The 25,553-nt window shown below is 47.1% G+C and overlaps 1 protein-coding gene across 1 annotated transcript in view; it reads right to left on the bottom strand.

Moving 5' to 3' along the window:
• Positions 1-25,553, bottom strand: part of MEGF8 (multiple EGF like domains 8) — a 1,665,761-nt gene that overhangs the window by 421,869 nt on the left and 1,218,339 nt on the right. Inside the window, exons 31-35 of the mRNA XM_069640964.1 lie at positions 5,173-5,336; positions 4,036-4,180; positions 3,619-3,850; positions 3,259-3,388; positions 2,842-3,052 (exon numbers count right to left, since the gene is read on the bottom strand). Coding sequence (XP_069497065.1) covers positions 2,842-3,052; positions 3,259-3,388; positions 3,619-3,850; positions 4,036-4,180; positions 5,173-5,336 — 882 coding nt within the window. The remainder of the gene's footprint in view (positions 1-2,841; positions 3,053-3,258; positions 3,389-3,618; positions 3,851-4,035; positions 4,181-5,172; positions 5,337-25,553) is intronic.

Raw genomic sequence — 25,553 nt, 5'->3', positions numbered from 1 at the left:
GACAAGAGTAGATACTGCACAGGCACAAGACAGCTCACCAGGCGGCCTAGCAGCCAGCCGGCGGTAGTTAAAAAGCACACCTAGATTTGACTTTGCAAAAAAGCACTAAAATAGCACAAAAGTGGAGGTTGCGGCAATTTAAAAAGTACACCTAGATTTGACTCAGTGGAAGAGCACCAGTGCAGCATTAAAAGGGTTAGGCACAGTAGGCAGCAGAAGCAGATGAGAAGAGATGTACAGTAGTAACCATTGGGAGAGGACACCGTTAGCAGTGTGGCTGTGAGCCGAGGGATGCAAGAGTCAGTAGGCAGTCATGTTGAGAGATATTGGCCAAGGCAAGTGATCCAGGGTGCTTACTGGGGCCAAGTGGAGGCGCACTGTCCATATTCTTGGGGCAGGAGACAGTTTCAATATGAGATGGGTGAATAAGAGGTGCAGCAGCATGGGGGGTGCCTTCCAGCACCAGACAGGGGCCTTTGTGTGGACCTTGGTGCTGGGGCCCGCCTGCTAGCTCCCAGTAGGCCAAAAGAACAGCGCAGGCAAACAATCAGGCGCAACATGACTACGTTGGCATGGCAACCCTCTGAGGCACTCTGGTGCCGAGGAAGAGGGTGCCACAGTGAAGAGATATAGAGGCTGATACAGTTGGTGCCTCCCACACAGGGTGTTGGTAAAAAGCAGGGGAATTATTGGTGCAGTGTATATGGGAACACTGCTGCTGTTTTAAATACAATTACAGTGGTCCCAGCACCACGCTGCACCCCTCTTGCCCAAAACAGATGCTCAATAACACCTCTGGGTCTGTGAGCCTTATCAGGAAACCAGCACCATATTCTCAAAATGAGCCAAAAAGGGTTTCAACACAGGGGCACTAGTAGAAGTCTACCTAACACTTCAAAAAAGGTCAGTCAATTAAAAATAAAAATAGGTAAAACGCCAAAAGTTAAGGGGTCCTAAAACTAAGATTAGAATTCCCAAAAATTGAAATTCTGTCTTCACAGTCCCCAAAACATGACAAACGAACCCCCAAAAATGGGACTTACCTCAATAGCACCACTCTATGGTGCCAATTCTGCACCCCCAATCTTTGGATCCCTTTTCATTGTCAATGCTGTTGTCTATTTCTGTTCTCACTCCTGCGACTAACAATCGTGGGAAAAAAAACAATCTAAGGGCATTATCACTGAGGTGCATTGTGGGTACCAGCACACATAGGTAACAGGAACACCCCTGCCAATTCAATGTATCAGTACTCACTGCGATATATATGATGTGATATATGGCATTTATAACATGCCTATACATAAGAGTTTCAAGGCGCGAATGCGTGGACAATCTTTTATTTGGCATGTCTAAATGTGTGATCTGTGCTTTCCACCAGTGTCTATCGCGTGGAAGAGTGGAGCCTTACCACTCAGCAACGTTTACAAGTGAGATATTGGTCTAAATTGGAGTAAGCACTGGCCATGTTTACAAGGGAGAGTTTGGTCTAACTAGGTGAAAGCCCTGTATGCTGCAACTGGTTTATCGATCGCAATCCTTCACCAGCGGGATCTAGAAAACCCCCATTGCATTTTTGTTATCAGTGGTTTAAAGTGTCCCTTCAGGGCCACTTCACTGTTTTAATATCTAGGCTTAGTGTTTTACTTACCTCTTGTACAGTGGGCCTTTATGCACAAACTGTTTTATAGCCAGCCCAAACTGCTCTGTGGGTTTGGATCTCAATCTATTTGTAATTAATGGGCAGGAGGTGTCACCTCCCATCATTACCATGCACATCCTTCAACAGACAAACTGTCTTACGCCTACATCCATGAAAATTGTCTGCACAGTGGGGAAGGGAGACTTGCTCCATAGCAGTGGTATCAGCAACCAGCATCTTTCTTGTGTAAGCTATAGCAAGGATGATCTTGTCATCCAGCACTAGGAACCTTTCAACATAATTGTCAGCCGACAGCACAGATCCTGTGTAAACTACAGCAAGGACGGAGGTTTGTAGTTCTTCTGCAGTGCCGTACGTCTTTTGCATTGTTATCTCTTTGTTTACTATTCATCAGGACACTTGGCGCTCATCCCCGAAAAGTCGAAGAGCAGTGAACTATGTTTATAGAAGAGGACTGTAATGTACCAGACTCAATGTCACTGGCGCTCAGTCTGGACTATAGAAAAAACCTCTGCTATACTATACTTCAGTATAACAGGCTCACGTTTACTGAATATGAAAGAGTTTGCATCACACTGTACGTTTAGCATGAAAGCTGGGACTACAGCTCACACAACATGCCGCTTTAAGCATGGCTGACACGGGTAGACACAAAGTTACATGTCACAACAGTGTAGTGTCTTTCCAGAAGAGATGTGGCAGCTCAAAGGGGGAGGCAGCAGGTGTAAACTGCAGTCATACTATTTACTGATCCATCCAGTTAGATGTTCAACCTTCGGCTGTGATCTTAAATATAAACAAGCAAGAGAGAGGATATGATGGGAAGGGTCTGTCGGCAGATACTGCGGGCAAGGGGGAGAGTTTTGTGCCTGTGATCGGTCTGGTCATGTGTTAGAAGAAACCAAAAGAACACATGTTGGTTCATGCATTGTTACAATCCCTTTAGCTATCCAGCAATTCGAAGATGATTTAGGGTGATGTTAGCATCTTAAATGCATCCAACATAACAAGATGGGACAGGGCTATGGAGGGGTCAGAAAATACAACCTAGTGGAGGGCAGAGAGATGGATGGAGGGTGGGCCAGAAAGAGGGTGTAGCAGGGGTGGGGGACCACAACAGTGTGTATCAGAGATGACTGCAGGTTTTGGGCGAGAATATTTTCTGTGTAATCACTCACCTGTGCGTTTGAACTGTCGCGTCCACATACACTTCCCAGAGGCTGTACACTTGGGGCAATCGGATGCCTCACAGGAGATCTCAGAGCAGTTGCTGGCAACGAATATCTCACGCTGGTTGATACGACAGTCATTCTCAGAGGTACAGCTCCCATCACTCCCTATGCAGGCACCCTCAGGGCAGTTTGTGCACCATTTACAATGAGATGCTCCCTGTTGACAGGAGGAGCGAGATAAGAATGGGTTGGATTTATAGAGCACACACTTCACATTCGTATATGACAGACCTAGGATTATAAGTAACTTTTTCGACTCCGATTGCCCCTCGGTGAGGCATACAGAGCAAGAAGACAGGATATAGTCATTATTATAACACTCACTTTGACATTGGAGGCTGAAGACTCAGATGGCCCACTCACCTGTCCCAGGGTCACAGACATGGCTCGCGGGTGACGAGCAAGACACTCACTGCAGGTTTTTAGTCGTCTACACTCCTCGGCAAACCTTGGTAAAGGAAAACATGAGGCCCTGCCCACTGAGCAGCCCAACCTGGGAAAGGAAAGACACATATGAGGAAAGGCCATGGGCCAAGCTAACAGATTCGACAACAGGCACATTTGGACACTCCAAGAATATAATGCCCAACTAAATTGATAACTGGATGGTCTTTCAGTAATTGGACTTCTAGTACGACTATGCCAAGCTCCCACACAATTCCTCTATCTGGACTGCAGGCAATTTTGTTACTCAATGAAAGTGGTATTAATAAATTTGTTTACCGCTCTGCCATGTCTGCAGAGACGCAGCTTGTCCTGCACCAGATACAGCTGCCCACAGAGTTGTTGCAGCTGGCCTGATTTATAAACACTAGACAGGCGTCTGAGGGCAAAGAGAGTGTCAGCATGCGGCCTAGGGCAACTCCATTGAATCCTCCCGATATGTAGAGGCGATTGCCAACAGCCGCCACAGCATGGGCGATGGATTCATTCATCGGCTCGCCAACAACAGAGTCTGAATAGGAACAAAAAGAGTGAGACCAGTTAATAGCTCTCTTATTTGCACCAAAAGAAAAGGGATAATGGGAATCGTACCCATGCCTAATTAGACACACACGTGCCAATTATCAGAGGCTAGAAGTAACCCCTCAAGTACAGCACTTTACCCCTGAACCCTACCATGCTAATGTAGAGACTTGCCTGTGCGGTTTGGAATGATCCAGGTGTTACAGTTGATCTGGTAGAAGAGGATGTTATTGCTGAACTCCTGCTGCTCAGTCCTGCCCCCAATTACCACCATGGTGTCCCGAACGATTGCTGCCACATGAAAGAAGTGCGAGAGCGGCTGAGGGGAGACAAGTAAATGTTGAACATTCAAACAACATTTTGTGCTATGGCTGACTGCAATGCCTCTGCTGTTCCCACCAAGTCTGCTTTTTCAAGGGTCTACTGGCACCCAATCCAGTTACCACCACCTGAGGGGCATATTCAGGGACATGCAGAGACTGGACACTCATTTACATCTTGCCCATTTTTCACATACAGCTTTCACAGTGTCTTTCACATACAGTCTCAACTTCTTTAATTCCCACCTTACCCACTATGGTGGTCACCATCCTTCCCAGTGAAAAGACACTGCCCTGGTCCCAAGATCGTGCCCCATTTTTTCAGGCAACAAACTGCCCAAACTAGTTCCCAGACTTCCCTTCCCTAACCATCTTCTTGTGAATGAAGGCTTTACACTTATTCAGCTCACATCTTCAATCCACTGTCCTCACTTCTTCATCCACGTTGCTTCTCTCTCGGTCCTAGAGTACTTTTTCTAAATTGTCCAGCGGTTCCTAATTTTTCCATAAATTCCCTCCTTCACTCAAAACTATCCTGCCCCTTAATCAGTCCTCACCTCCACATGTCTTCTGGGACACCCAATAAATCCTCTGCTTCCACTGCCCTCCATTCCATCTCAATTGATCTTTCTCCTCGATTGCCCTCCATGACTCCTTTAAATGAATCACACCTTTAATGACCTCCAAACCAATGGATCCATGCTTCCTGCCAATGCCCTCCCACCAATTGGATCAACCCTACCCATCAGTGTCCTTTTGTCTAGGTCCATATTTTTCTTTGCAGTCCTCTTTATCCATAGTTTAATGCTTTTCTCTGCTGTCTAACCAACCATAATGCTTTGCCCTTATTTTTCCCCAATACCACATTTATTCCTTTAGCCCTTTGCAGCTTGGTTTTACCCTGTTACAATTTTACCCTTTTTCCACTATACCAAACGTGTTTCTTCTGCATCAGCTCCCTACCTATTATCTCTATGGTGGACCCGGTTACCTTCCTGCCCTGAGAAGGGGCCAGCAGACTCCATGTCAGGTTCGGGTAGGACAGGCTGTACAGCTCCGGGGATGCAGCCACCACCTCTACATGGAAACGATGGCCTCCAAAGACATACACAGCATCAGTGGCCTCATGATACACAGCGGAGTGCCCGTAAAGTCCTGCAGAGCATCAGGCATGGGTAAACAAGGGGAGGAAGAGACAGAGCCAAGAAACATGCTGATTACCAAAAACGCAAAAAGGCAAGAGAGGGTACACAGAGAGAGAGTTACAGTAATAAGTACAGTATTCTTAGGTCCCTTAAGTAATACAATGGTGGATGCTCATACTGGAACTTTCATACTCAAACAGTATGCCGTTATGAGCAGGAGTTTAAGTCTTGCACTGTTCCATACCAATTTCTTAACACAGCTAATAACTCTCATATCAGACCAATAGACCATAGCTATAGGAGTCCTCTGAGCCATACTCATACAAGCCCCACAAAACCTTATGTGCAGTAATGTTCATATCAAAAGACCATTCTTGCAAAAGCAATTGCCAAAATAATGCTGCTATAGCCATGTTTTCTACCTGATATTTCTAAAATGATATCCAGCAATTCTCCCATGGACAGCATATGTCCCAGCATATGCCGCTTCCACGCTGCTAACCATTTTCCTTGTTGCAAGCTCAACCAATAACACACAAACAGACCGGATCCAAGGTGCAAGAAAAATAGGACAACTGGCACACAATACATGGAAGTGTCATGCTGCCTTCTACTAAGTGTTGGACAAAGTCCTACATTGTCACTGTGGCATGATGTCCCTATTCTTTTCACCTTTTCCCTGAAGAATCATTAGATAAATAGAAGAATACTGTTTGTGTTCCAGGGAACCCCTAAAACCCACAGGGTCAGGGTACATCATGTAACCTGTTTCCCCTAAATGAGAAAAAGTTGCTGGCTAAATTGGTAGTACCCCATGGCTGGTGATCTTTTTCTAATTTTAGGGGTACCACTGCGCTGTTTATATCGGTGTGCCTTGCAGAGATCCCCATGTCAAGTCCAATGACGAGTCCTGCAGGCAGACATTGTTTCTATGTGAGAGTAAGTGGGAGATCAGCCCAAATACATTAATGGCTCAGTCATTCTTGGAGTTCCAGGGCAGTAGTAGTCAGAATCCGTTACAACCAATTGTGTGAATGGTGTCTCAAATGCAAGCCTGAATCGACACCTGAAAGAAAGCCCATAGAGGAGCCCCAGAATGTTGCATATGATAGAGTTATGAAGATTTGTGCACAACCCTCTGATGAGGGCTGTGTAATCATAATGGTAGCACAGAGTGTAACCCCAAAGGAAAGACCATACTATCCAATGTTAAGTGTTAAAACAGATTTCCAAAATCAGTCCTGTTGGGAGGATTTTGGGAGGCCTCCTATTTTGGTGAACAGGGAAGACACAGAGGTTAGCCAAACCTAATAAAGGCCACGTAGCAGAGTGGCAAAGTTTTGTCACAGAAAGGGTGTGAGAGGGTCCATGGTTATTAAGGGTCTACACAGAGCAACACCAGTAACTCCAGTTAGACAGGTAAGTATAAAAATACAATTATTTAATAGGCCTTTCTTTTACACACTATGCAGATAAAAATTGTAAATATCACATAAAACCATATTAAAAATAAATATATATATATATATATATATACATATACACACACACACACACATTCACTTTTACATTCACTTTTAGGAGAAAAAGAATTGTATATGAATGTATTACCAATGCAACACAGGTGAGTGGTCAGATGCATAGGAATAGACTAATAATAATAATAAATGGCTGCCTCAAAAGGTTGTCCAACTAGAAAAGATCTGTTTCTAATGGACTGTTTGTTTGAACTCTTTCCATGCTACACTTAATGATCAACTGTCCTTTCTTATTGCCTTAATTTCTTTATGTGGACACAAACCATAACCAAACAATGTGATGGCTGGAAGGTCAGCCCCTGGCATTGCTCTAGGTAACCTTTCACATCATTGCTTTTTAGCGCATTTGTACCAATGCAGAAGGAGGCCAGCCGTATGCAAACCAATCTTGATCCTATACCACCAATGGGAGCGGTCCAGCCCGAACTGGTAGGCCATGGCCCCCAGGGCCATGAAAACCTTGAACTATTGACATTGTGGTCCAGAGTAGGAATAAACACCTCTTTCCTCAGTTCAAGTTTATTAACAACATGTCAACAGTGGGTCTAGATAGTTCAAAAGACTTAGGGCCTCATTACAAGTTTGGTCCAGGGGTCGAAGTACTGATGATGGTTTTCTTGAGATCCTAGCAGGGCTTCACTGGAGTTGGTGCTGGTCAGTTGCAGGGTTCGTATTCGGGTTGTCAACGGGCTGATCATCTTCGTAGAGTATTTGGCTCCAATGATAATCTGAAGAATGGCGGCAGGCGTCCTCCTTTGATCCAAGATTAGGACTTGACCTCACCCTGGTCCACCAATGGTAATGATCTGCACCATTGAAGCTGGTAGTGAGATAGCCACTTGGCACATCTGTCCAACAACAGGCATTCAGGCATCAGGATGTGTACTGGGACCAGACAGTCCCAGCCTCCACATCTGGATCCACACACAAACTGCTTCTCATATATGTCCATTCCGGACCCAAGAGGGAAGGAAGAAGGCCACAGAACAATATGGCCAAAGGACAACTAAAAGCCTTGTGGCACCGGCATCTTCGGGGGCTAGACAACTTTAGTACCTCTTTGCGATAAATGCAAAAGTGCGCAAGTAAAATGTTTATAACACAGTTGAATAAATATCCACTGCCACTAGCTCAACCTATGTACATTATAAAAGTAACCAAGATGACATTAAAGAAAAGGTTATAAGGATACAAAGTATCCTAACCGTACTTCCCTTTAGGGTGAGTTGTTGTAACAATATAAGAAATTCACTAAGAGAGACATAGTCACACAGTGCTGATAGTTTTATGAACTGATCTATTTCCTCATAAGAATGAGCACAGACTAGGGAAGTAAAGCAGAAGGCTTTACTAACATCTAAAAAGTCAAGTCAGAAATCAAAACAAAGCAATAAGAAAGGTTGCCCCATAGAAGTTTATGGGAGGAAAGCAGCAAAAAGAAAATCTTTCCCAAAACAGCCGTTGTCCAGAAGGGTAGTGGGACACAGCTACCTTACCTCTGCTGTCTGCTTGGTCCCCCCTATTTTGCATCCACCGTTTCCTTTGTGGGACCATTCTCTGCTGAGTGACTTCTACTTTTTGCCCATCGAGTGGTGCAGTTCTGCTTGGCTAGGTTGCTCAGTCTTCTTGGGGTACTCCTCGCCATTGTTTTTACTCTGGCTTATGGGACACCCTTGTGAAAAAGCAGATTGTTCTTCTTTTGGGTCATCTGTGGTTTGGAGTTCAAGTCCCAGGGTGACCAGATATTATAACTTGACATGAGAAAAGATTTCTACTAACAGGGTTATTTTACCACTCAAAGCCATGCTCTCCGAAACTGGTGCTATAAGTACTTAGATTTGTGTCCAGGGATAATGGATTATTCTTCAAACTTCATGGCTTTCTGAAGGTCTCCTTCTACAGAGTTTTGTCAGAGACTTACACTAGGCCAAATCCTGCTTTTCTTCTCTTCGTCCTGGGATATATGGGTCTAGATCGAGAGTTCTTTGAGAGAGTCTCCTCTGGCATCACCTGGGGTCTGTTGTGGTCTCCTCTGAACCTGTGGGGTAGAACTCGGCCTTACCCGCCTTTTACAAATAACCATGGATGTGACTATTGACTTTGTCCCATTTTATGGGGCACTTTTATGGGCTAGTAACACACCACTATGTGACTTTTTGGCTAACTGACCTGAAAAGGGGCATTTTTCCTAGGCCCCTTTGGGTCTCTGGAGTTTTCTACTAAGAAATGGATTTTAAGCCAATACCATTGATGGAACAAGTTAGTTACCTGTAACTCTTGTTCTCCAGCATGGGTCTTGCATGGATTCACATGCTCATGAATATTCCCAGTCGTTAGGCTGGGAATCCTCTGTACATTTAAAGCAGTTTAATTTGAGCTAAAAACTGCTCGTCTCCTCTATAACCTATCAGTGTCACTTTGGGTCATACTGCCCCAGCCAATGACACTCTTCCTCCTAAGATTCACCCCTGGTGGCCATCTTCAGATTTAGTAGTGCACGTAGAGTGGCAGTATGAAGCAAGAAAAGCCGAAGAGGGGAAGGAGGGAGGGTTTGCATGTGAATCCATGCAACATACATGCTGGAGAATGAGTTCCTTCCCGAGCATGGGGTCTAGCATGGATACACACGCTCATGAATACGATTACACAGCAGTACATATACAAAACCACAGGAGGTAGCAAGGGTCACAGAAGCAATACACTTAAGCCTGGTGCAGACTCACCTCAAACAAATAGGTTGCACAGCACTGCCTGGTCGATCCTGGACTCCTCCCTAGAGCCTCACATAGCAGCCCTGCAGATGTCGAGCAGGGAGGGGAACACCCTAGAAAAACGCTGTCTGCCGGCCAAGAATGGGTTGTTGCCTAGACGATGAAAATGCATGATACAGCCGGAGAGCCACCTGGAGATGGGAGCCTTAGACAGGGCCTTCCCATGTCCCACAGGTCCAAAATTGACAAAGCTGAGACGTCTTTCTAAAGTCCTTTGTGTGTAAACATAGAACTTCAGGGCATGCGCAACATCCAGCAAATGCAATGCCCTTTCAGCAGGCAAAGGAGGATTCACGATGAAAACTGTCAGAACCAAAAGTTAATTAAGATGAAAGTCTGACAGAACTTTTGGCATGAAGGAAGGATGAGTTGGTAGCACTACTTTAGCGGCATGGCAGGACAGATACGGATGCTTAGAGGAAAGAGCCTATATTTCACCGACTTGTCTGGCAGAGGTGATCCCCACCAGGAAGGCGGTCTTCCACTACTGAAACTTCAAAGGGGCTCGATGCATTGGTTCAAACGGTTCAAATTGGTTCCCATCAGTTTAGACAGTACAACGTTGAGCTCCCACACAGGCGCAAGAGCCTTCACCGTAGGGAATATTGAAGAGGCCTTCAGGAACTCATTAACGAGCCTGTGTGACCACTGGGAGTGTTTGCCTGGGGTCCGTGTGTAGCAGAATATGGATTACCGTGGATGTGGATGGAGGCGTGGGCAAGGGCAGCCTTGGTCAGCGAAAGCCGGTATGGAAGTAGCTGCGGAATAGTCACGCACAGAGGTGAGATCTTTTGTGGCCAGCCCCACACTGTAAACCGTTTCCACTTGTTCTTGTAACAAGCCAATGTAGAGGGGGCCCTGGCTTTAGCTAGGCTCTTTTTGCATTCCCAAGTCAGCAAATAGAGTCCAGATTTTAAGGCTGCACGAGCTAGGCCTTGAGGCTCAGACATGCTGGGTCGTGGTGCAGTAATGACCCTCTTTCTCTGTAGAGGAGACCGGGAAGTGGCGACAGTTGGTGGCTGGAGCCACCGAGAGATGGAGAAGGTCCGAGTACCAGATCTGCCTGGGCAATGCCAATGCAAAGTGAGTTGATCACTCGCAGCAACAGCGGAATTGGAGGGAATGCATACAGGAAGAGGCCCTCCAAGGGGAGCGAGAAGGCATCCCACAGACTCCTCTGCTGAGATATATGATGGCAAACTTCTGACACTTGGTGTTGGCAGCCGTCACAAAGAGGTCGATCTGAGACCGACCCCACCCGCTGAGGAGATACAACACTTGTGCTTGTTGAAGCTCCCATTCGTGGCAGGAACGCATATCCCTGCTGAGTCTGCGATGGTGTTCTGGACGCCATCCAGGTGAAATGGGACGAGAAACATGCGTTGAAGAATGGCCGAGCCACAGAGATTGCACTCCCAGGGAGAGCAGTGGGGAGGGTGTCCTGTTTCCAGATGTAAAGCATGGTGGGGGTAGTGTCCATGAAGAACTGCACCACCTTTCCCTGGAGCTGAGGCTGAATGAGGGCTCAGAAGACTGCTCACAGTTCCAGGTCATTGATGTGCAATTCTTTTCCTCCAGGAGCCAGAGGCCTCTGGTGCGAGAATGTCCTGTGTGGGCTCCCCAACCCGCCAGAGAGGCGTCGGTAAGGACTGCAGCCTGATACGGAGGTATATGAAAGGGAGCGCACTGTGAGAGGTGTGGATGAACTGACCACCATTGCAGGGCTTGACGGAATGTCAGATTGAGCACGATCTTTTCGGTCAATGTGCCAGAGACTTCTTGTCACCTTACATCCAGAAATTCTTGAAGGGGTCTCATGTGTCACCTGCAGAAGGGCACCAGATGGATGCAGAAAGGCATCATCCCTAGCAGGAACTTGATGGACCTGACTGTTGCCATGAAAAAAGTCAACAGCCGCTTGACTTTTCCCAAGATGGCCTGCATCTTCTCTTCCGAGGGAGTTGCCAGACACGAGACTGTGTGGAGTCTGGCACCAGGGTCAGTGCGTTCTGCGATGGCAATATGCAAGACTTTGGATAGTTGACTGAGAAGGCCAGCAAAGTCAGAAGGTGTCTGTGGTGTGCTGGGTTAACAGCATACGGGAGCGTGACTGGATGAGCCAATTGTTATGGTAGGGCAGACGTGGATTCCTTTGTGGTGCAGGTGCACTGCCACCATGTACAAGCATTTGGTTAAAACCATTGGGGCCGATGTCAGTAAAAAGGGCCTTGAACTGGTAATATCACCCCTGAATGACAAAACGCTGGAACATTCAATGATTGCAATGAATGGTGATGTGGAAGTACGTTTCCTCCAAGTCGGGAGGTGCCAGAAAATCCCTGCCCTCCAGTTGGTCGAGCACATGTTGCAATGTGACCATCCTGAACTTTTGGGATTTCAAGAACTTGTTGAGGCTTTGCAAGTCTCGGATTGGTCACCACCCCCTGACCTCTTCCTTAGCAGAAAGTATCTGGAGTGTACACTGGAACCCCAGAGGTGCTGAGGGACCTGTTCTATTGCCCTTTTGCGAACTTCCTGCTGCAGCTGCTCCATGAGCAGTTCTTGTTACACAACACAAGGAATGCAGGGCCACTTGTCCTGAAATTCTAAAGAGTGCCCCTGCTGAAGCACATCCAGCACCCATTTGTCTGTGGAGATCTTTTGCCACTGATCGACCAAGTTTGACAGTCGGCCTCCCACAGGTGTAGGGGCACGGTTCCTGGGCCGATTCAGGCCATCTTTTGCATCTGCGTCCTGGATGGGGGTGACAGCGAAGCTGGGTTCCACTGCCGTAGGCCTGGGTGCATCCCCTATAAGACTCCAGGGCGGTAGAGCGGGAGGGCCGACAATAGGGGGTGGTGAAACTCTTTGAGGACTTGGCGACTCTCCCTTCGGTGGAACGGAAGGATGGCCTCCTTTGTTGAAGGGTTTCCAGGGAACGCGCTGTCTCAGTGTCAGTCTTTATGGCCTGAAGAGTTTCATCGACCACCTTGCCAAACAGACTGTCAATATCGAACAGCATCTCTACAACTTTGGTGGCCTTGAGCCAACCTTGGCGACAGAGGGCCACGCCATTCCCCATCTGGCTAGAACCCGGAGTCTGCGAGATCAAGAGCAACAGTGATGACGTGGTCGAACGCCACCTCATCCTTCCAGGAACAAAGCCAGGGCTTTGCTTTCTTATCGATGGGGAGGAAGTCGAGGATGGGCCCCAATGTATGCCACAACTCCTTCGTACCTGGACAGGATGGTGAGGGCGTTGGCGGCTTTGATGGTTGATACGGCCGTGGTGATGATCTGCTAGCCAGCCGCATCTAGCTTCTTACCCTCCTGCTCCAGGGGAACCAGGGATGAAGAAGAGGGGTTGGAAGACAACCGTCTAGCAGCAGTCGAGACCACAGAGTTCAGCGAGGTCTGGTACCTGAGGCACCTAGGAGCAGAGTCTGGAACCCGGTACATCTTCTCCAACTGGTCACGTCTAGCAAGAGTGGCATTTGGAGCCTTCATGACCGCCAATCTGTTGTCCCATATGTCGTCCAACAGTGGGACTGAGACAATGGTCTTCTTGGATAACTCTCGTCGTTCAAAAAGGAAGCCTTCATTTTTCTTCTCCTGAGGCACCAGATTGAAAAGCTTGGCAGCCTTAGATATCAGAGTGGAACAAACCAATCTTGTCAGGTGGCGAGCCCCTGAGGGGTTCCCTGTCTGCAGGAATGTAGTCATCAGACTCATCTGTGTGAGTACCAATGGGATCGGTGTCCATGCCAGAGTCCGTCTGAACTGTTTGCCCCTACACCATGGGCAATGCCACCGGCATTGGCCGGGGTAACCGGGCCTTATGAGGCAGCATCGGCTGAGTCTGAGAAGGCCTTGGAGGGCTCATTGCAGGAACTAGGGCGGGAGCAGTGGGCAGTCGCTGCTGTATTTCAGCCACCAGTGTTTGTAAGGTGGCCAAATTGGGTCCTTCCTATCACCTATCTCCCTTTCTACCTGTGGTGTTCCCCAGGGGTCTAACCTCTCACCCTGGCTTTTCAACCAATACCTGCCAACTCTCGCTCACTGCATAGCCATTTTCTGCTCTAATTTTCAGTGCTATGCTGATGACACTCAAATCATCTTCAGGCTCCCCCCGGCAACCTCCTCTCCTTCTCTCATATCTGATTGCCTAACTGCCATTCAAGATTGGTGTGCCGCCAACGATCCTTGCCTGAATGCCAGCAAGAGGGAGATCCTCCTCATCGGCTCACCTTCACCCTCCTTTCCCCTCACTCTCTTTGCGGCCTCCCTTGGCCCCCCTTCTACTCCTACCTGTGAGGCCAAGAACCTTGGGGTCATCTTTGACACCACACTTTCCTTTTCTGCCCACATCTTTGATGTCTCTAAAAAGTCTAACTTCCTACTGTACCTCCTCAGAGGTACTCTGCCTTTCCTCTCCTTCCACCAGAAGATCACTGTCTCCCAAGCCCTGGTTCTCTCCAGGTTGGACTATCGTAACAGCCTCTTTCTAAATCTACCTGCCTCTACTCTCCACCCTTTACAACTAATCCAGAACAGGACTGCGAGACTTGTCCTTGGCTTCAAGCCCTGGGATCTTATCTCTCCAGCCCTGAAATCTCTCCATTGGCTCCCAGTGGATGCAAGGATTACATTCAAAACCCTCTGCATTGTCCACAAGGCTTTCTGGGGACTGGGTCAAATATACCTTCAGCTATCCCTCTGCAAATACCTCCCCACTCGAGCTGTTCACTCCTCTACCTCCAACTCCCTCAGGATCAGTCGTTTTTCAAAGAAATGAGCTGGGGGTAGATCTTGGTCTTCGGCTGGTGCCTCCCTTTGGATAAGCCTCCCTGCCACTCAAACTTGAGGAGAACCATCCCCGATTCCGGAAGCACCTCAAGACCTTCCTTCCTCTTTGCTTCTGCCTTTGCCCCTCCACTCCCCTGCTGATCTGTTCTCCCTCGGCACTGTGCACCTGGCCTACCCTCTGTCTTACGGGACCAGGTACCTGCTCACCCTGCCACCCCCTCCTGCACTGCCTCCGGGCAACCCATTGCACTGGGGTCTGTAATCTGTACCCATACAGTCTACACCCTTTTTTTTTCTTCCTGCACTTACCAGACATCCCCTGTCTGCTGCCCTAAACCCAGCACTTGCCACTTGCTGGCTGCACTACCACTGTTTGTTGCATTTATTATTAATTTTATTATTTATCTGTTCTTTTTTCCTTGCTCTGCACGTTCCACTTCTCCCCCACCATGCACTATCCCCCCTTCCTTCTTCCATGTATTTGCACATTTTCAATGTCACTGGGCCTAGTAAGATCGTTGTTTTTGTTCTCCCTTGTTCCCCGCCCTTGCCTTGTTGCGTTCTGAAACACTTGAGTACGAGCATGATACAAATAAAATATCAATATCAATATCTAGATGTTCAGAGACATGTCCCTTTGGGCAGGTGCAGGGCCCCCTAGAGGGCTAAACGGCTGCGAAAGCCTGAGGGCCGGTGACCCCTGATGATGCAGAATGGTGTCGGGTTCCCCTTGGCCCCCTTTGTGATCTGATTAAAAATACTCTGGAATGTCTTCCTCAGTAGATTAGTGGTGACCATCTGAGGGATCCCAGAGGTGCAAGAGTGAAGAGTGGTGCGATTTTGGTGAGTCTGGGCAGGAAGTTCAGAGCTGGAGGCGTGTCTCTCACTACATCAGAGCCCTTAGGGAACGTTGCGACGACTGGTGCCTGCAAAGCAGGACGAAGCTCTGTCATGGATGGGACCATCGCCAGAACCACTGATGGAGGTCTAGCTGGCAGAGAAACCCTGGGCGTGGTAATGGTAGCTGTTGTAAGGTGACGGTTGGTGGCAAAACCCTTGGTGGAGCTGCTGAAGTTAGAGCAGACCTCGTAGTCGTCATCGTCAACGATTTAGTCGTCAATTGGGTCGCCGACAGGGCGACGTTCTTGGTGGATGAAATCGATGACTCACGTAGATGTTGGTGGAACCAGTGATGGGTCCTTCGCCGACTTGCTCTTCGATGACTATCTGTGCTTGGACGCTAACGTCATGAAGTTTCTTGCAGATGGAGGCAGCCCACCAGCTGATAGGCTAATCGTCAACGGAGCCAGTGACGGCAACCAGCCTCTCTCTGTACTGGGTCTCACAGCCGCAGAGACCGTTGACGGGGGCGGGCAATGGAGCGTGTGATATGAGGAGTCAAAAATGAGAGGCGAACACAAAGTTGTAAGGTTTTCAACATCAGAGTTCAATGGCCAATTTTATCTACAAACCAAGGGAACAGCAATGGGCACAACATTTGCCCCGAGCCTTGCGATCTTATATATGTCCACCTTTGAATCCAGCAACATTCTGTGTGACAACAATCCATCTAAGAATTGCATTTCAAATTGGAAACGATACATTGATGATATCGTTTTCATCTGGAGTGGCTCTGAAATTGACCTTGACCTCTTTTTGATCTGGCTTAATAATATTGACAGCAATATCCAGTTCACCATGGAATGCAGCAATGAAAAAATGGCCTTTTTGGACCTCATGATTAGCCATGAGAATGGCAGTTTGAAATGCTGTCTCTATCGAAAAACAACTGCCAGGAATACTTTACTGCATTTCTCGAGTAACCATCCACGACATCTGAGATAAAACTTACCATATGGACAATTCCTCCGGATCAGGAGGAATTGTACCAAGCTCTGTGATTTCTACCACCAATCAGAGGACCTCACTTATCGTCTAATAGAAAGAGGCTACCCAAAGAAACTTATCCCTGGAGCCAAGAAGAGTGCAAGATTCACCGACCGAGAGATCCTTTTGTCTGAAAACACTGCTTCTTAACACGATTCGGAACACAATAAAATGACCTGTGTTATTACGCATGGACCCCATACTTTCCAGATAAAAAAACGTATCTGTAAATATTGGCCCATTGTCAAACTAAGTCTGCCTGACTCGCCTGTGCCACGATTTGCTTTCAAAAGAGCCAAGAACATACGGGATACTCTTGTACATTCTAAATTCAAGAAGCCTGCACCAAGATTAGGTCTATGGGACCTCAGGACCACTGTAGGACATTTTCCCTGTGGATCATGTTCAGTTTGCCAATTTATCTCTAAAATGAAAAAATGTAACATTGGGACAAGGACCTGGAACCTGAATTGCCTGTCCAACTGCAAAACTAAACAAGTCATTTATTGTATCGAATGCCCCTGTGGGCTACGATACGTAGGCCAGACAAGCCGGCCCGTCAATATCAGAATATCCGAGCACCGTTCTCGGATTAGGTGCAAAAATACATAAGCACCCCTAGTGAACCACTATTTGGAAAAACACCATACCCCCAATAATATCAAATGGTGGATCCTAGATGTGGTGAAGGAATCCTCGACTATACTACGCTGCCTTCAGCAAAAAGAAGCAAAATGGATCCACAGACTCTACTCATATTCATGGTCTGAACGAGGAATTTTTGCCTATAATATAAATACCAGGAGTCTGTGCATGCCCTTTTGCACAGAATCACTCCTCTGTCATCTCCTTGCTCTCTGACCATCCCTTTTTTAATTTTTTTCATTTTGACCCTGACAATATGGGATTTGCAAGACCTTGTGCATCCACAACTAAATCTCTTTGGTCTTTCTCTGCTGTGAGCAGAATCCATAGTTGCACCAATACATCACACATAGATCACTTACAATAACCAATTTAGAACAAGAGGCACTTATTTCACTTGCTTATTTCATTTACAAAATGCTCCTTTCCCTAGGAACACATTCCTAATTGATACATTTGCAGGGCTTGTAGTACATGCTTTTTATGTTTTTCACTTATTTTCGCCAGGTTTTTGAATCTTTATTTGCAAACTGCACACTGTTTTAGGACAAAGCACTACGATAGGTTACTGATTTTCATCATTTATAATCTGTCTTGCACATATTGTAAGACATCTGCACTTTATATGCCCAGGTACTCAGCAGGGCATTCCCGCATTCTGTTGTCAGTCTTCCGTTCATCAATGCATGCACATTTGAAATGGAAGACGTAATCACCTGCATTCCTTTACTTTCCTCCCAAACGTGAGTCAACATCATGGCCACGTATTCAACAGCCTCAACCCGAGCAGTGAGAGACACAGCTTTTGCTGATTGTGCAGCCCTAAAGGCACACCGGCAATTCACAGCCTCCCCGTGATGCGGCTGCGCACCTTTCTTTTTGCACCATCAGACCCCCTCAGGCAATGCACAATCGCCGCACACGGTGACTGACAGGGCCGCTTTCCACTCTCTCTGCGGCAGCACCTCCCTGCCAGTCCTCCCGCATGGGCCAACCAGACGTGCATCTGCGAGACACATCCTTTTGGATCCAGCTCCTCAGCCAAATCGTGACTCAGCCCTCGGAGCAACGGTTTGTTCTGCTCTGCAATGCCTTTGGAATCAGCCAAGCAGTGAGGACGCCGTACATGTGCTTCGCTACACACTGTCAGGTAAAAGCCTGGTTATTTGATGTTTTCAAAAAATGCACATTTACCTTCTTGAGTAAGGGTGCAGTATACGACCAAGTGCTACGTTAATTAATGTGCACCTGGGTATTTTCGAGCCTCACAGTGAATCCCTCTTTCACTTTTTCACTTTAGGCATTAGGAATAAGCAAACATGAGCTTCGCCTTCCGAAGCATCCAGCAAGACGAGTTTTCTATCTCGGCTAGTCCAGCTGCAATAACCTACAACTCTCGCTTTGTCTTGCATTGGGGATCCCTACAATCACGCTGTTTGAAAGCAAGATTCCGCAAACAAGGTACCCTTGTCAACTAATGTTCTTCCATACCTATAGCTCCCTGCAACAATGTAGCTGGCCTAGTTACCAGCTATTTTTAGTAAAGGGTTTGAAATAACCACGGGGGGCTAAAGAATAATCGATTCAAGAGTTTTAAATAACATAACTTTTTGTAATTTGCAAATACATTGGCCCACACAAACATCGGCCAAAATAGGGATTATCCGTTAACTCACAATTCTACATGTGTGTTCTTCCTTGACACACTTTTTTGGAGGAAAAAACACTCTTAGGTTTGACGTGTAACTCTCTTAACTCTTTCAGAATGAATACGCCTGATGAGGGAGCTAAATTTATCTGCCTTCAGGTCCATGGTGCGCTTCTTGAACCAGTGGGGGTCTGTAGCCCTTGCTGAGTGAGCACTCAATCCAGTCCTTGCTAATGATCAGGGTAAGGACCATGTACTCACCAACTTTCTCAATATTTGCAACCCTGTAATCCTAAAAATGTGATTTGTTCACAGCCCATTTTAGTTTTCTGAAAACACTCCTTAAAACCACTTTTGTTTTCATTTTCTTGTCTGCCTCCATACAGGGTAAAGTCTCCTTCTTTCTCTTTTCGCCCTAAGGAAGGCTTCGAAATATTTTGCCCAGCAGGGGGCGTTGCCGCCGAAACGTGATTTTGATGTATTTTCAAACAATAACATTTTTTCTGTAAGAGTCCGTTGATGATTCTGGATCTCCTTACAACACTAGCACTTCAGCAGACCTGCATATATAGGACTGCGGAATTCTGAATATTAACAGCAGCCGCAGCATTTTTCTTTCAACTCATGACCATCTTGTTCTATTTTCTAATGTCTATGACCAAACTCTGATGCATTCTTTGCTCACCATCTGTCTTATTTTCTAAATGTTGTTTGACTTTGTACCTTTATCTGTGTTTATTTCAAGCCTTAACTACGGCTTCTGTTCTATGTTTTATTTTTGTGATTCCGCATTTGTCTTTAACAAAAACAAATTTTCATGATGATGTTTTCTTTAGTTATCTAACAATGTCATTTTTTAACTCAAACATGTTCAACAAATTTTGTTTTTGTAATTAAAAAATGTTCTATTAAAATTTATTTAACAAAAAAGATTGTTTTCAGCATCTATAGAGGCTTAAAATAATTGTGCATCTGCGTTTGGATACACATTAGGTAAAAATCAAAATTAAAAAAAGCATTTTCTTTAGCAGAGTGGATACTATTGGTATATATACAGTTTCTGAGTGTCCCAATCCACTTGCTTTAGGGACCCTCCCTACCACATTTTCTTTGTATGAACATCAGACATCTTTATTAAAGGAAATGGGTGAGATAAAGGCCTTCCTCTCCCTATCCTAAGGAGAGTTTCCCTGCCGAGGAAACTAAAACTAAAGATCAGTCTGTGTCTTGCAGTCCAAATTATACAAACCTTTCTTGTGTCTAAAACGTATCTGACCCTCACGCTACAATGAAAAAGTTAAGGTGTAAGTGAATGTCTCGGATTTAGCAAAAAGGGTTAAAAATCAAATATGAAAGTTCAACAAATAATCCTTGAATGAAGGTGGCGGTTCTCTTCCCCCGGACTGTTTTGGTAGGATGGTGAAAGTGTCTTTTTCAAACAAATGTCTCTTTCACACAACACTTTGCTAAGGATAACAAAAGTGTCTTTTCCCAAACCATGATTCCTTAGAAATATGAAAACATTTTCTTCTATTTGGTTTCCTGGAATACTCCCCTGCCAGGAATGGTTCCTCATGATTTTTTTCGAATGGCAAAGTTTTGAAACAAAATACATCGGAAAAATGCATTTCTTTTTTATGGGGGTTCCCCCCAACCCTTGTTTTTTTTAACCCTTAACACCCATTTTAGTCAAAATAAAAAATAAAACCTTTCCCTATGTTTTCAAAACAATGCCTGGATACCCCAGGAATCTGTTTTGCAGATCCCCTGATATACTCTCCTGCCAGGTTTTCCTCCCAAAGGTTCACTGCCTGATATGCTTCTTTCACCAGGATTTCTCACAATGGTCTCTTTCTCATACTTTAACTGGATTACCTGGTATACTTCCCTGCCAGGAATCCCTTTCTGGGTTTTCTAGATGCCCTGGTATACGCCCCTGGCAGGTATATTTCTTCCAAAGACTCACTGCCCGATGTGCTTCTCTCACCAGGACTGACTACAATGTTCTCTTTCAGTATAACACAGTTGAACTACTTCACAGTTTATACTTCATTTACTTTAGACTCTACTTGTTCCCACTTCACCCATATTGACATTTCATATATGAAGACTTGTTCAAGCTCTGTCTGTTAACTTCTTCACTGATAATCATTTGCTTGTGGCAATGCTTGCTTCAATTTTAATAATAACTAGCACCCAACAAGACAGGGAGCGCCTGGGATTCGGAGGGATGGGACCCTGCCCTAGGAGCTCAGGAAGGTGATGGCTGGCACACCCACTGGGGTCAGGGGAGGCCCTCGCCATCTTCACGCCCACAGATCACTAGACTGTTACAGAGAAATGCCTCCGCTTCACACAGAACGCAGAACCCGGCAAGTGACCCACCACGGAATGCTCCAACAGACAGCACGGGCAGAGACACCTAACACAGATGTCCGAAGCAACAAGGTAACTCCACTAACCCATCAGTTAAAACCTCAGCTCTCTGCATACAGAATACACCTCTCAAACACTGAACAAACACAACCACTTCTTGAACTGCAAACCGCATGTACTTCACTACACTGAAACAACAAAACAAACCACACAGTCTTGCACAACAGCACATGGAGGTCTACTGATGCGTAAACCGCACCCATGCTTAGCGAACAGTGTTAACCGAACTGAAACTGTCAACAGGACATCACAACTCTTGCTCTACCTGTGTCCGTCTGTACTCTACTAACCCATCCTACCCTCTTAACTTTCAGATCCGCCAGTGTGCCAGGGGACCACTCCGGTGGTGATAGTGCGTGGTATAGATGTCCTTCAACATAACCATATTCCCCAAACTGACATCTGATGGATGGAGACAAATCTTGCGTTTCAACTTCATTAATGTTCATCTGCTGTTGATATTTACTCCAACTTTCCCCATATTGACTTCTCTCCGTCTTTCTAATTTACTTGGTCGATATTCACAATAGGTTTCCACCTGTTAATTTGCTTTTCACCACGCCTGGGGCTCCCAATACCTATGGGCAGACTCAATGGTGTTTTTTTGGCATTTCCGAATGGTGGCACATTGATGCAGCAAAGTTTTGATTCTGGGAAGGCTTTCCCTGCGTTGCAGACCCTCATTCATTCTCTCTCTGGCTACACGTTCCTTTGCCGATAGAACTGCTGCTGCTTTTCAGGACTGCATCTCCAACAGCCTCGCTGCTACCAGTGGCTCTTCCACGGGATCTGCTGCGCTTCTCCGGGTCTCCCGTCTCTCCGTTAAGCTGTGCTCACTCCCGGTTGCTTGGAAGCGCCTGCCTCTCCTCGTCACCATTCGTTTGCACCTCTCTTGTCCATCTGCACTCTTCCATTTAAGGTGTTCAGCCTGTTTAAATGTCCTGCGTAGCTGATTCTTATTTTAACAACATTTCCACATGTTCAACTTGGTGTTTCCTTCAATCCACATTAACTCCTTCCTCTTTCTTGTCTCAGTACTTGAGGCTTGATAAGATTTGGAGTCCCTAGGAGTTTTAGACTTTCTAGAGTTATATTGGTTTGAATTCTTATTTAAATCAAAACCATCAGAGACATGAGATGTCAATTGCTGGGCCCATTGGCTGTCGGCCAGCTTGTCAACCGAGATTGTCCTTGCAGGGCAAGGCTGCAGTGTTGTGCGGTGCAGGTGTTTGGCGACGAAGGGGTCGGAGCGCAGATTGCAAGCATGCAGTACAGCCGTCGACCATCAGCGACTGAAGGGTAACAAAAGGTGCGGGAAGTGGGAGCAGACACTACTGCTTTATGTTAAACTACCCGACCTTTGTGTGTACTTCCACCTAACTGTCAGTTATAACTTACTCTGTCACTGTACAATCTTAGGCTCTCCCGTCTAGCGGTTAGCTGTACTTGCTGTTTTTGTCCCTTCTAGGTCCCCTTAATTTGTGGTTACTGTTTTACTGTTTGGCCGTCTCCCAGTCTCTAGGTCCTCTTGCATCTGTTGTTACTGCGGACTGAACCATGTCCCATTAGGCTCTCTCCCACTCGCTAGGTCCCCTTGCATCTGTGGTTACTGATGACTGAACTGTGTCCCATTAGGCTCTCTCCAGGTCCCCACCCCGCTGGGGGTACCTCTGTACTGTTGTGTGCCACCCATCTGCTCCCCTGTTTGTTCCCCTTTGTGCGCCCCCCACTCTGCACATCCTGCATTGTGTGGCACTGGGCTGTGCATACTCTTCTTCACTCTTTCGCTCCCTCCTCCTCTTACTTTCCACCTCGCACTCCCTATGGTGCTCTCAAGTTCAGGTGGGACATCCTGGTCTCCAACCCAGGCTTCCCTATCGCTGATAGCTGCATCAGTGTGTTTACTCCAGACAGACCCTCACTGGCATCCTCTGTCGTTCCCTCACCAGACCGATGGACCCCATATCATATGGTCTCGGCGCTCTCCCATTTCTTCCTCTCCCATTAATGGTGGAACTCAGTGGGAGGTCATCTTAGCCTCCATGACCATCCTTAATGTTTATCTGAACGGCACCGTCCTGGTCGAGGGCCCTCAGCCCAATCTCCTCCTTTTCGATAGACGTCACCCGCGTCTTAACTTCCTTCCTTCTCCTGCTACTCCTACTAGCAACTCTCTTGCTACTATGCCACCTCCTCCTTCCACCTCTGCCCACTATCGGGTCCCTCTAACACTTCCGCTGGGTGTACCTCAAGCCTGTGCCCCACCCAGGAAGCCTTTCAAATGGGACAACCTGCTTCACGTTGCTACTCTCAACTATCGCACTGATGTCAAACACTCCTTTCACATCTGCCACCTCCTCGAAGAACTTGACCCGGATGTCCTCGCTCTCACCGAGACATGGTTCACGACCAGCTCTGTCAAGAGTTTTGACACTCTCCTCCCTGAAGGCTCCTCCTCTCCGTGCCCAGAACCAACCGACCCGGACATGGAGTTGCCCTGATCTTTCTGAAGTGGGTCCCTGCTTCTGTCATTCCTACGCATGCCTTCTCCTTTGAATGCCTGGTCTGCAGGCTCTTTATCTCTAACAGCCTCTCTCTGACTGTCGCCACCATCTACAGGCCAGGTTCTCCTCTTCCTCTCAGAGTGGGCTAACCTCTGCTCTCCTTTCCTTGCCTCTACCTCTCAACTTCTCCTTAGAGACCTCAACATCCACTTGCATGCTTCTAATTCCCCCTCTGGGCTCTTCCGCAACCTCTGCGACACTCACTCACTCGCTCTCTCTCTCTCCATTCTATCCGCTGGTCCGACACTCTGCCGGACATACCTTGGATGTTCTCATCTCCTCAGACATACCCCTCTCCACCCTCTCACCACGCCTCTTTCTTGGACTGACCACTTTCTGCTTTCCTCTCATCTGAAACGCTCTGTCCCTCAGGCTAAGCCCACCCCAGCACTGTGGAGGGCTTCAGGGGCATTTTCTGACAACTAGCCTGTCACCTGCTCCAAAGGCATTACAGACTCTCGTTCCTGTTCAAGAAGGGAGTCCATATCCAAGACCATGTCTCTGCAGCCTCTAGGAACACGGCCAAACTCTTTAAAATCTGCAAGGAGCTGGCCAATCCTTCTGCAGTCTCTACCTCTCACGTTCCCTCCCAGGCCCTCTGCAAGGCTCTGGCTGCTCACCCCCCCCCCCCTAAAACCCAGGACATCCTGTCCTCGCTCTCCTCCTGCTCTCCCTCCCTCCCTCTCCCCCCCCCACTGGCCACCTTTCTCATCTTTCTGACAACACCCGACAACGTTTCTAGACAAGTCCGATCTATGAAGTGTCATACAAATAGGTGCTCCCCTGCTCCTCCAGAACCATCTAGGACCACATTGACACCCTTGTTCCGGCCTTGGCTGATTTCTGCAATCGCCTTTTGGCCAGTGGGTCTTCCCCCTCCATTGTGGACACCCTTCTTAAAAAGCCTTCTGCCGATTCGACTTGCCTGGCAAACCACTACCCAATGTCTATCACTCATTTCCTGGGCAAATTCCTGGAAAATCTGGTCATCTCCTAGCATACACTCCACACTGAATCTGTTGGTTGTCTGCATGGCCAGCAGTCTGGCTTCAGAGCAGCCAGCGGCACAGAAACTGCACTCCTGAACCCCCATGATGATCTGCTCTCTAATCTTGACTCCAGCCTTCCTTCTGTCCTCATCCTCTTTGGCCTTTCCTCTACTTTTGATTCTGTCAATCAAAGCATCCTGATCAATCAACTCCATGAGAACCTGGGCATCATGGATCAGGCTCTGGAGTGGTTGACCTGCTTCCTTCTGGACTGACCCTTTCAGGTCCAACTTGGGTCCTTTCTCTCCACCAACTTTCTCGCTACATGTGGTGTTCCCCAGGGCTCTACCTTCTCACCCTGGCTATTCAATGTCTACTTGGCCACTTTGGCCCACCTGATCTCTACCTTATCTAACTTCCAGTGTTATGTGGATGACTTTCCGCTCTCTTTCAGGCTCCTCTCAGCCTCCTCTCCTCTCTCACGCATTCCTGACCATCTATCCACCATTCAGGAGTGGTGCACCTCCAACGATCTCTGACAGTAAGACTGAGATCCTTCTCATCGAGACCCCTGCTCCCGCTTTCCCTCTCTCTGGCCGCCCTCCTCCTTCAACTTCTTGTGAGGCAAAAAACATTGGTTTCATCTTCGACTCCACTCTTACCTTCTCTCCTCACATCACAGACCTTGCCAAGAAGGCCCACTACCAGCTGAACCGCCTCAGACCTATTCTTCCCTTTTCCACTTTCCCCCAGAAGCTCACTGTCTCCAGAGCCCTGGTTCTCTCTAGGCTGGACTACTGCAACAGTCTTTTCTCAATCTGCCTTCCTCTGCTCTCCACCCTCTTCAACTAATACACAACAGGACTGCGAGACTTATCCTTGGCCTCAAGCCTAGGAACCATATCTCTCCAGTCCTGAAATCTCTACACTGGCTCCAAGGATC

The sequence above is a fragment of the Ambystoma mexicanum genome, chromosome 1q (assembly GCF_040938575.1).
Source record: "Ambystoma mexicanum isolate Mex_15411 chromosome 1q, UKY_AmexF1_1, whole genome shotgun sequence".
NCBI lineage: Eukaryota > Metazoa > Chordata > Amphibia > Caudata > Ambystomatidae > Ambystoma > Ambystoma mexicanum.
The sequence above is the reverse complement of the archived record's forward strand: the minus strand, read 5'-3'. Positions and strand labels throughout refer to the sequence as shown.